The sequence below is a fragment of the Xiphophorus hellerii genome, chromosome 11, assembly GCF_003331165.1.
Source record: "Xiphophorus hellerii strain 12219 chromosome 11, Xiphophorus_hellerii-4.1, whole genome shotgun sequence".
NCBI classification, from domain to species: Eukaryota; Metazoa; Chordata; class Actinopteri; order Cyprinodontiformes; family Poeciliidae; genus Xiphophorus; species Xiphophorus hellerii.
Genome location: NC_045682.1, coordinates 28,708,807 through 28,719,821, shown reverse-complemented (window position 1 = coordinate 28,719,821; position 11,015 = coordinate 28,708,807). Strand labels below are relative to the sequence as shown.

Below are 11,015 nucleotides of genomic sequence, written 5' to 3'. Positions count from 1 at the left end.
CTTGTAAATCTTTTATATTTAATTTGTTGTAAAATATTTTGTTCTCTGAACAGGTTTTTACTTTACCTTGAATGTAGTACATCAACAAAACTGCAGAAGGACAAACTATGTAAATTAAATTATTGGTGTTTTTCAAAATCATATATCTACTTTTAAAGACCAAAATGGATGAAAAGTTCACTCAGATGTTACACATGTTTGTATAGCAACTGAAACAAACCAGAATAATAAACTTTTTGTTATAGTTCTATTCAGTGGAGCCTCAGTATCCACTGCAAATGGATCCCAGTGGTAGTTTTTATATGTAAAGGAAAGTTAAATGAACTGTCCAATCTGTGGGGAACAAATAAGGAATTTGCATTTAAAGGTGATCTATTATGCTTCCTCAAACAGATTAGAATCGGCCTATACAAACATGTTCAATAAGTTTTTGCACTAAATTATTGTTGGATAATGAGATTTCAGTCTAATCAGTTCCAGAATGAGATGTTTTAGGGCCTCAGATGTACAATTACACAACCGTACATCTTTGAAAAGAGGAAGTGGAGCCTCCTGCACAACCAACCAGAATGCAGCAACTGGTTTCTGGATGGTGAGTCAACAACAAAACTCTTGTTTTTCCCAGCAGCCATTATACAGCCCATACAGCAAGAAAACCAGCTGACCAAACTGGCTGGGGATCAACTGGGAACTGGGCTGGGCTCATTGGGGTTGCTAGGTAACAGGCTGGGCTCATTGGGGTTGCTAGGTAACGGGCTGAGCTCATTGGGGTTGCTAGGTAACGGGCTGAGCTCATTGCATGTGACTTAACAACTGGGAGGTTTTTGAAATGGCTCGTCTTCCAGACATTAGTAAACATTAACTTATTACCAATAAATGTTTTTAAGTGCTTGGTTTGTTTTTAGAAGCAGTTGAGACACAAATGGAAGAACAAAAATGTTCAAAATGTGAATTTTGCATAATATGTCTACTTTAAGTATCAGACAAGATGCATAACCTAGATTGACCATATCTGTCATTTTCCACTAGATTCATGGTGAATCTACTGATACGTTAATGTTCCAACGTATCAGCTGGAACATTAAGATGATGATCTAATATCAGGGTCCATATAGCTTCTTAAATCAATAAACAGCCCCAGTTTGACTGTTTAATTCTTTCAGATTAATGGTTCTTATAATCCAAGTGTCAAACTCAAGGCCCACGGGCCAAATATGGCCCGCTGTAAAGTTTTATGTAAACCGAACCAAGAAGCTAACCGTTGTTTGCTTAAATAGTATTTTATCAATCAAATAATAGTTTTCAACAGAGGATAATTAGGGCCACAGAAAAGAAAATTCTGACTTTAATCTTCTAAGATAAATAATTATAATTCTGAGAAAAGTCAAAATTCTGAGAATTCTGCAGGGAAAAATAATTTCTGAGAAAAAAATTTAGAATTCTGGAAAAAAGTCAAAATTCTAAAATTTTTCTCAGATTCTGACTTTTGATCTCAGATTAAAACCCAAATTATTTTTTCCCCAGTGGCCATCATAATCATCGTCTGTAGTTTTCATATGAATACCACCAAATGACACAAATGTAAAATGATGTTCAGTATTTAACTTTAAGGAGTACGTTTGTTAGTAGGTTTGTTAATGGGTTTTATCAATACATTTTACCAGAACCAGACATTTATAATCTCAATATGGCCAAAAATAAAAGTGAGTTTGACATCCCTCTTATAATCAGCGAGTTATTAAAAGCATGTTTCCCGTTCCTTTAGTGCTTGCTTGATTTGATTGTTGCACTTTGCAATCAAGGAGCATCAGTGAGAGCAGAGAAAGCTTAAAAAGTTGCATGCGTGTTATTGTTTATATTAGCCGTGTGCTAACTTGACTGTGGAAAGGCTGCAGACACAACGCAGAGAGAACAACTTGTTCTATTTTTCTGGCTTCAGTTCCTCCACATGTCTGAGTGAGAATGAAGCAGAGCAGAGCGCGAATGTTTTACCTCCTTAAACCCGTCTGCCACTGTCAGCATTTGTCCTTAAAGCTACTGATGTTCACATTTATTCTGGCTTTTTGTGAGTAAAATATGTTTCTAAAGGAAAGTAAAAAGCTGATCGCTGAGTAGAGCAGGAGTGGAGGAACAAACCAGGATGGAGGGCTGAGAGGCGGAAACGCTGGTTTGCTGGTGATGGGAAGGAAAATGATGCAGTAAGGTGCTCTGATTATGCAGATCAGAGCTTTAGTGTAAAAAGCTGCAATGGAGAGAAAATAATTTGTTTAAAGATGATAGAAAAAAAACAACACTTTAAAAAAAAATAATTGTTTCCTCAGCGGTGGAGTCAAAGAGGCTCCACATTTCATCCAACTGATCATCTACAGTGTGAAGTAAATCATTTTAAGGCTGATTATCTTTAGTCTCAGAGTAATTTCTGTTGGATGAAAATCAGTAAATCAGATTTTTAAATGCACCAAACTAAGAATGTAGATTTTAAAATAAAAGAAAAATGATAAAAATGTTAGCCGTATATTCTTTGATTCATAAACGGAGATAATCTTGGTAATTCACTTTTCTGTGGGATTTAAAAATACAACTTTTTTTTTTTTTGGTGCATCTTTACTACAAATGAATTCTCCATTAAATAATATTTATGTAAAATAAAGCGGTAAGGCAGCTGCTAACCTTAATGGTTAAATTATTTCCAAACACAAATGTCAACTTTGTGGTATTTACTCTTTTTATCCTTTTAAAGGGAGAAAAATCAACATTTAACTTTTTATTTCAGTAGGAAAAGGAAATAATTCCTGCTTTAAATAAAGGTTAAATATCTCTATTGAACCTTTAAATAGAGATATTTAACCTTTATTTTATTGAGTAATATTCCACTTTTTCATGTTTTGCGAATAAATCTTCCTTCATTCATAACAGAAATCTGTGAAGCTGCCTAACCATTAAATGCATCACATTTAAGAGGCAGTTAAAGAAGAAAAGAGTAATGAGTATTTAGTTGTATTTACTGTATAATATAAAAACATTTAAGGTTTTCTATCAAGTTGACTGTAATTAAAACTCACTTTATGCCTCCTGAAGTCTCTCTGACCTCCTGTCTTTTCCTCCACAGCAGCTGTTCCAGGATGAAGTTCTGATCTGCACAGCTGTTGTGGATGTTGAGATTTTAAACTTTTAACTTTAACTGGAAAGGAGAGCAAAGCGCCAGTAAAACCAGTGGAAGCAGATAATGAGTCAGCTTTCTAGTTTGATACAACTAAGCATTACCAACCAAATAAAACGTCTGCAAAGGCTTTTTAAAAACACTGAATATGAAAATGTAGCTATTAGTTGAACAGTATAATACATTATTGTAACTGTGAATATTGTGTAAGAGTCCAGTGGTATGCAGGTGGGGTCACATGGTGGAGTTATTTCTCTCAGGATTTGGTTTCTTTGTAAGAAAACGTCTCGTCTTGAGTTTTGCAACAGATTAATCAAACCGCAGGAAAAATGGCCATTAGCTGCAGCAACAGGCGCTGGCCTTTAACCAGCGTTTCATCGTTTTCCCCCAGAGACGCTTCAAAGTCGATGTTGTTTCCTGACCTGCCGTCATGTAATTTAGAGCCAGCAGTTGTCAAATATTGAAATTGCAAAGAAGAGTCTAAAATACAACAGCCGACTCGTGTAATATTGAGTCGGCTGTTGTATTTTAAGTGATAAATTGACTCAAATTTAAAGTGACAGGCACATTATAATATGGATTTATCCTAAATACTCGTTTATTTACTGATTCTTCTTCTAGTGGACCAAAATTTCACAGAACTAACCCACAAGATGTAGAAAATGTGTATTTCTGTTGTCAGAGTTGCAAAACTCAAAGATCACATTTGGAGTAGTGAGCCAGCGGCCGCACCAGCATACCACACGTTGAAGCTGAATGCTAGTGAAAAATAATAAAGAATCCAGTCTACAGCATCTATGAAGTGGAAGGAGAGGGCGTTGAAGCCACACTGTAAATACAGAATAATAAAACCAGGTTTTGTTGCTGAGGCTGCACAGCAAAGGGTTAAAATATCTACTGATTGGTTTCAGGTTTGATTTCTTGTTTGTGCTGTGCAGCCTCAGCGTCTGCTACTACATGTGGAGGCCGTACAGGCCTCATCTAAAACCACCGTCTACAACATCAGGCTACTCTGAATACTGAAACCAAGATTACATTAATATGTCTGGGTGACGCATGAGGCTGGAATGAGCATCGTCACTCCAGAGACACGTCGTCGTGTCTGAGACGTAGCAGAAGTCCGACTTCCTCCAGGCTACGGCACGAATTCAGAAACTCTGAGTAAAGAGACATTTTCACAATACAACACAGCCGTGTAAATCCCCTGAAGAACGAAAAGGACACAGTGCCATCGCTTGTCATAAACTCTGCGTTTCTCTCTGAGGAAGTCAGAACCACACATCCATAGAAAACTATTCATCTGTTGCTTTGTAACCCTGTTAGACCAGCTTCATGTTGGAAATCTGTGTTAAGTGACCAAAACCTTCCAACACTTTATCAAACTCACTTTATGTTGCAGTCCAGAGACAGAGTGTGTGTGTGTGTGTGTGTGTGTGTGTGTGTGTAGACAAGATGTAAATATGCTGCCTTGATACACAGATCTGTTCTTTGGCATGGTCGTTCCTAAACACCAGTCAGAATGTGTCTACAGAAAATAAAGTGAAATAAAACAGAGCAGGATGGAAAGAGATCTGTACTTAAAGGCTGTGTGTCAGGCCCGGCTCAAGCAGTTCGCTCTAATCAATCGATCTGATTGATTTGTGTTGATCAGGACAGCCTTCATCCTGATGATGATCTGTGAAATCAGAGCCGTTGAACCCGGGCCTGAAGCTCACACTTACAGAAGACACTTGCTCAGTAGTAGTGGTGTTGGAAATCAAACTGACTCTTGCCAAACAAACTTTCTAAACATACCTCACCTTACATAGATATATGTGTGTATTATATATAATTTTACATACATGTTTTTTTTTATTTTTAAATCTTGTATTAATTCTTTTTAAAAGTTTTTCTTTAACCCCTGAGAATACCGCAAACAGCTTCTTGAGTAGAAAATACGACTCTGTAGGGTAAGATGTGTGAATTTGCAGTAAAACGAGGCGCAGCTCGGTTTGGGAACTCAGGAGTGCGGGGCGCTGATTCATGCTTTATCTGTGATAGTTTACGGTTTTTGCAGTAGAGCCGTTTGCTACAGGAGCTTGGTCAAGTCTGGTTTGATCAGAACGCCATGCTGGTGTCACAATCCGCTAAAAAAACCTCCAAAAAAACATGGCAAACTGCATAGACACACATAATGACCTGAACTAACCAATTTATTCTGATATTTTTCATCTACAACGACTTAAATCAGTTGGAATTGACTTGAACCACAACACTTAGCTAAAATCCTGGACAGTTCCTCCAATAATGAAGATTTTAATGGTTCAAAATCAGATGTACGCGCAGTGGAAGCTAACATCTTCAGCACCAATGAACATGAACAGTGTTCCTGATTGGATGCTTTGTAAACACCATCCAATAACGTGGGAAGTAGCTTTGCTCCTCATTTTTAAAACATAGCTTAGGAAGCTTAAACATTGTTTTATTCTCTACACATCAGTGAAGTTCCTGCAGATAATTTGCAGAAAACTCAATGAAAAGTTTGGGATCTCCAGTAATTTATCTTCTGAATCAGTGAAATGTTGGAAAAATAGTTTTAATAAAGCATAAAAAATAATTGTGACACGCTATCGACTGACGTTTTATAAAGCAACCAATCCAGGCGCACCATTCAACTTCCTTGGTGCTGATTGGCTGTTGAATGGAAATAAGGATGAATGTAAATATTAAAGGTTTCTGCTGTAAATATTAAGGTAGATTTAATGTTTAAACCAGTAAAATCTGTAGCTTTAGGTATTTTTGGAGGTGGTCTGCAGTGGTAATAGATTCATCTCTTCCCAATTGGTTTTGATTTCCATTGGGCTTCACTATGTAACAAAGTTTGATTGTTTTAGTACTTTAAGCTAGATTTAAATATATTTCTAGGTCTTTTGGAAATCTGAAAGTTTGGGTGAGGGCTTTGTTTTTAGCTTCTTGAGTATTTCCTTTGTTTTATAACATTACTACAAACTTTTTCTCACATAAACACAGAGAACTGAAATAACTGCTTACACCAGGAAGACTGAATATAAATATAAATCAGTAGATTGAGCTGCTTTTCAAGGGCGCTGCAGAATTGATTTTCTGTGATTCTACTGATGTCTCAAGTCGAATAAACTTTGATTCATAAATTCACAATAAAATGTAGATTTTCTTTGGTGGTTTTTGAATTATAAAACCACCAGACTGAAATGGGCTCAGACCTGAAGGAGAAAAGCTGTTTTTATCCCAGCAGATCAAACATGAGCAACAAATATCTTGCAGGACTCCTGAAAGCTGGAACATGGTGTAACTTGGCCAAGCTCTTGTTTTTAAGGCTCTCTGCTGCCGTGATGCGTTCAGGGGTGGCTCGTAACAGTAGGCATCTCTGTGGCTCTGCTTTGCAAAGTGCTGCAGATGCATTGGTTACAAAAATGGCAAACGCTGCATGTTTGTTTATTTGTTTTTTTTGTTGTTTTTTAGGCACTATTCAATCATTATGGTGAAGACACCCAGTGGCTACATGGCAACCAATCTGTTGGGATTTCATTTCGCTTTGATTGTTACAAATTTGGATTGAGAGGCTGATTGATTCACTCACTGATTGTTTTGTGGGAGGTCACAGGAAGTGACGCAAGGCAACGTTTCTCTACTGATATTTTTGTAAAGATTTAGGGGGTAGAATTGATTTAGGAAGAATTTGGCAGCAATGGAGAAAGATTGGATTAGGTATTTATACCAGGGGTGTCCAAACCTTTGGCACCAAGGGGCCAAAATCCCCAAGCAGAAAATATTGCAGCCGGGGCCACACAAAATTAATCCAAGGGCCACAAATGGCCCACAGGCCGCACTTTGGACACCCCTGATTTATACCATACTATGATGAGTGTATATGTGAGTTTGTGTCTGACACAGCGGCGGGGTTGGGGTCAATCTTTAGTCTGTAATATTTCTGCTTTTAAGGGATGAAAAATGAGAAAATCAGCGTCTGAAATCGACCCGGGCCCTGAATGAGCTTTTGTTTTACTCTCAAGTGCTTCCATGACTGACTAGTTTTTGTGCTTTTCAAGGCTGAGAAGATTCTGTCCTGTGCTGCCCTCTGCACATATTCATGCCAGCTCTGCTAAGAAATCTGAATATTTTGAGGAAAACTCGTTGGATGTAGCTCGGACCTTAAAGCATACCCTGGAACCAGCGTGAGTAAGAAGAATAATAATGCCCCAAAGTGTTTGTTCGCAAGTCTGAAGCAAACCGCAGACACCAGGCCACAACCAGATGAGTTAGAAATATACAAAAGACGAATGTTTAGTTTCCTATAGTATGAGGAGCAAACTGCGGTCCAGTGGAGAAGCTTTACTGTACGGTCGGCATACAGCTACATTCAGAAAACCAGGCAGAGTCAGAGCTGGGACGCTGCTCCGTACCACCGATTTGGTTGGACTTTGTTTAGGACGCCAGGACGCTCCTCCTCAGTAGATCCTCGTTGGCAGGATGCAGCTGTGGCAGCCGAAGCTTTCGTCCGCCGGACCGTGTTTCCAAATCGCTCTCTCCATCGGAGAAGTACCCATCAGTCTCGGCGGCGGCGTCCAGCAGTGATGCGCCTTTCCCTGTGAGCGGCAGGTCCATGGAGTCCGGTCCCCCGACCCTTGACCTCGCTTTACCCTGCCGGGCCGGGCGGGGCCGCGACCCCCGCAGGACGGCCCCGGCGTCAGGCACTGCGGCTACTGGACTGGAGGCCGGTGAAGGGGAAGCACTCGCCATCAAACCGGTTGCCATGTGGACACTGTCCCAGCGGCCGCGCTCCTCCGAGATGTGGCAGGAATCCATCTTGGAGATGGGCGGCTGCGGCGGCGGGTCGCCGTTCGGGTCGCAGCTCCTGGTCTGGTGGTGGTGACCCGCCTTGGATGAGCTTCTGGGCTTCTCCCCTCGGCGGCCAGCGTGGCTGGATTTTTCCCAGAAGCCCTTGGCTGTGGACGGGCTGCTGGACGCGGCCGACCCGAACACCCTTTGGGCGCCGGCGCCGCTCGGTCTTCGAGAACGAGGCTTGCTGCTTCCTCTGGGTTTCCGGCCCAGCTGAGGCGTTTTCCACGCCGACTGCATAGAGTTCTCCATCATGAGGTTCAGGAGGCTTTCCTCGCCCTGCATCAGCTGGAGGAAGAGGAGGAGGAAGAGAGGAAACGGGTCAGCAGGAAAAAAATGGTTAAGATGGAAGAACTTTAAATAAGTCCATCAACAGAGGGAAACGCTGCATGACTAACACATTTAACTCCAGAAATATCACAGGAAGATCGTCTTATTGTCAGCAGGGATCTGAAAGTTTCCAGTAAACACTGCAAAAACAAAATCTCACCAAGTAATTTTTGTTTAGTTTTGAGCAAATATAATACACTTGAAATAAGACTAAACTAACTTAGAAATAACTTTCAAGCAAGAATTATAATCTTGTTTTAATAATATTTCATGCTCAACAGACTGTAAAGATTACAAAATAAATTAATAAGTCAAATAACATGACATTTTATTAAAATAGTTTTTGTAAAAGCCAAAGCAGCTTCAGAAATGATCTCCCTCCTGTTCCCATTCATTAAAATAACAAGCCGTACCTGGTCGGACAGCAGGCTGCTGCCCTTGTGGTTGTGCTGGCCGTCCAGAGCCCACTGGCTCAGCATGTCATCCGCGGTGATCTGGACCGACTTGGCCAGCCAGCTGTCGAACAGAGAGCTTTCTAACGGAAACGACTTGGACAAACCTGACAGGACAGAAAGACAAAGACGAGTCACATTTCTGCTGAACTTCATTACAACAGAATTAAATATACCTTATTAATCTCCAGGGGGAAATTGCTTATTAGCTAACAGTTTCTTTAATATTAGTGCTAGAAATATAACCAGCAATTAAAACTTATAAAGTACATATCAAAGAGCAGAGGTGGGCAGAGAACCCAAAAATGATACTCAGGCTGTATCATTATTTAAACAAAGCAGCTTTAGTTGCTCGGCTTGCTAAAGATTTGTTGTATTTAATAGTTTTGTTGTTGTTTTCCTTTTTAACTAAATTCTTGTTGTAAATCTACAGCGTTCCCAAAATACCTGAAATATCACAGAGGAGTTTTCAGAGAAAAAGTCTCTCCTGTAAATCCTAAACCGCCTGTAATAATCCGACAACAGGACAGCAGGAGGTGCTGTTAGGGTGCGTTTAACACCAGCTATCCCACGCGCGCACACCCACACACACACACACACACACACACACACACACACACACACAGCGGCTGTTTCCATGACGCAGCATGCCTCTGCAGGAATCAGGAGAGCTCTGAGGGAGGGAATAGGTGACGAAGGAGAAAACAAGAAACGGGGAAGAGGTGTGAGGAAGGAAACGACAGAGCAGACCAGAGGGAGGAAGGAGGAAAAGAAACACCCACATGTCACCTGGTGGAAGGTCGCTATGGTTACGGCTCGGGTTAGAAACCAGAGAGATACGTTTCACACTAAATAAGATATTCATGGGTTTTACTTCAAAAAGTATCTGCAGGTCTCAGAAAATCAGATTTAAAGGGGCAGTGTCATGTAAAATTCTCTTTTTCAGCTTTGCATCATGTTATAATGTTTTTCCCTCCATGTTAATCTCCATGGCAACCATTCAGCTGTTGATACACCTGGGTGGACCTAGCCCCGCCTTCAAGGCTCCTCCCCCACTCAGCTCCTCCAGACTAGCCAGCAGCAATTAGCAATCACCCACTGAGCTCATTATAGGAGCTGCTGCTCAGAGCAACGCTGGTAAAAACGTTAATAGAGGAGCCATGTTGGGACGGCTTCCTGGAGGCGGAGCTTCAGAAACAGCAGGAGATTTAAAGACACAGAGGCCCAATTTCAAACAGGAATCAGGAAGTAAAACTTGTTTTAAAGTCCTATTTGATAAACATAAGCATGTTTACAACAACTGAAGGTAAACAGTTACTGGATTATGCAATAGAACGGCCTGGAAATCACAATACTGGCCCTTTAAGACTGGAAGTGTGGCATCACATGAGAAATATGTATTTAGAGGAAGCAAACAAGCAGAAAGCTTTAAACGTCAACACCATTAACATCGTTTTTGTTTTACAATATAAAAAAGAATTTAATTTATCGATGTTGACCTGGAGCTAATAACCTGCTGCTTCAGAGAGAGTAAAGGTGGATCTTCGTCTCTGAAAACACAGAGGAAGAGGCAGGACCAGACCCGACAGGGAACAGATGGCTTGACACACAACACCCATACACACACACACACACACACACACACACACACACACACACACTGAGAGAGTGAGATATGAACACATACGGCATGCAAAGACAAACACAGAGACGGCACACTGAGAGCAGCATACTATATATATATAACACTGATAATGGACGGCAGAGTCAGACACGTAAATCGACCCTGGTGAAAACAACAGCAGCAAACCAAACACAAACACCGACTTATTTGTCATGGAAACGCAATTTCTGTGACCGTATCCCAGCATGCATGCCGCGTCAAGTTGCAGTTCTTATCCCCTTTGCGGTCAGGTGGAAGAAAAAGAAGCAAAATAAACAGGAAGATGGGGTTTCATAACACAGAGCCAGATGGACAGATATGGGCGACAAATCCAGTGAGAAGACAAACAGGGACGACTAGAAATGGAGATAAAGCACAACCAGACCAGGCTGCTAGTTATCACAGTTTACTGATGTAAACACAAACAGCTCGGGTGAAGAGGAGACAAACTGTGACTGGGTTTTATACATCCAGACATTTTCTACCACCAGCAGTGATAACAAGAAACATCCTGGAGAAAATTTTAAATCCATTTTGCTTCGTATTTTGCGCC

At 40.6% G+C, this 11,015-nt stretch overlaps 1 protein-coding gene and 1 long non-coding RNA gene across 4 annotated transcripts in view; one reads left to right on the top strand and one right to left on the bottom strand.

Annotated features, from left to right (window-relative positions):
• The first annotated feature begins 1,125 nt into the window (after positions 1-1,125).
• On the top strand, positions 1,126-10,781 carry LOC116728441 (uncharacterized). Its single transcript, XR_004340989.1, has 3 exons — positions 1,126-1,236; positions 3,389-3,393; positions 10,767-10,781. It is a non-coding gene; the product is annotated as an uncharacterized LOC116728441 (long non-coding RNA).
• jade2 (jade family PHD finger 2) overlaps positions 1,631-11,015 on the bottom strand; it is a 145,550-nt gene continuing 136,165 nt past the window's right edge. For 2 of the 3 annotated variants that reach the window (XM_032576558.1, XM_032576559.1), the window contains exons 13-14: positions 8,761-8,906; positions 1,859-8,305 (exon numbers count right to left, since the gene is read on the bottom strand). In XM_032576558.1, the coding sequence (XP_032432449.1) occupies positions 7,604-8,305; positions 8,761-8,906 (848 nt within the window). In that variant the 3' untranslated portion in view covers positions 1,859-7,603. Of the gene's footprint in view, positions 8,306-8,760; positions 8,907-11,015 lie in introns of all 3 variants that reach the window. The other variant, XR_004340988.1, reaches the window with a different exon arrangement.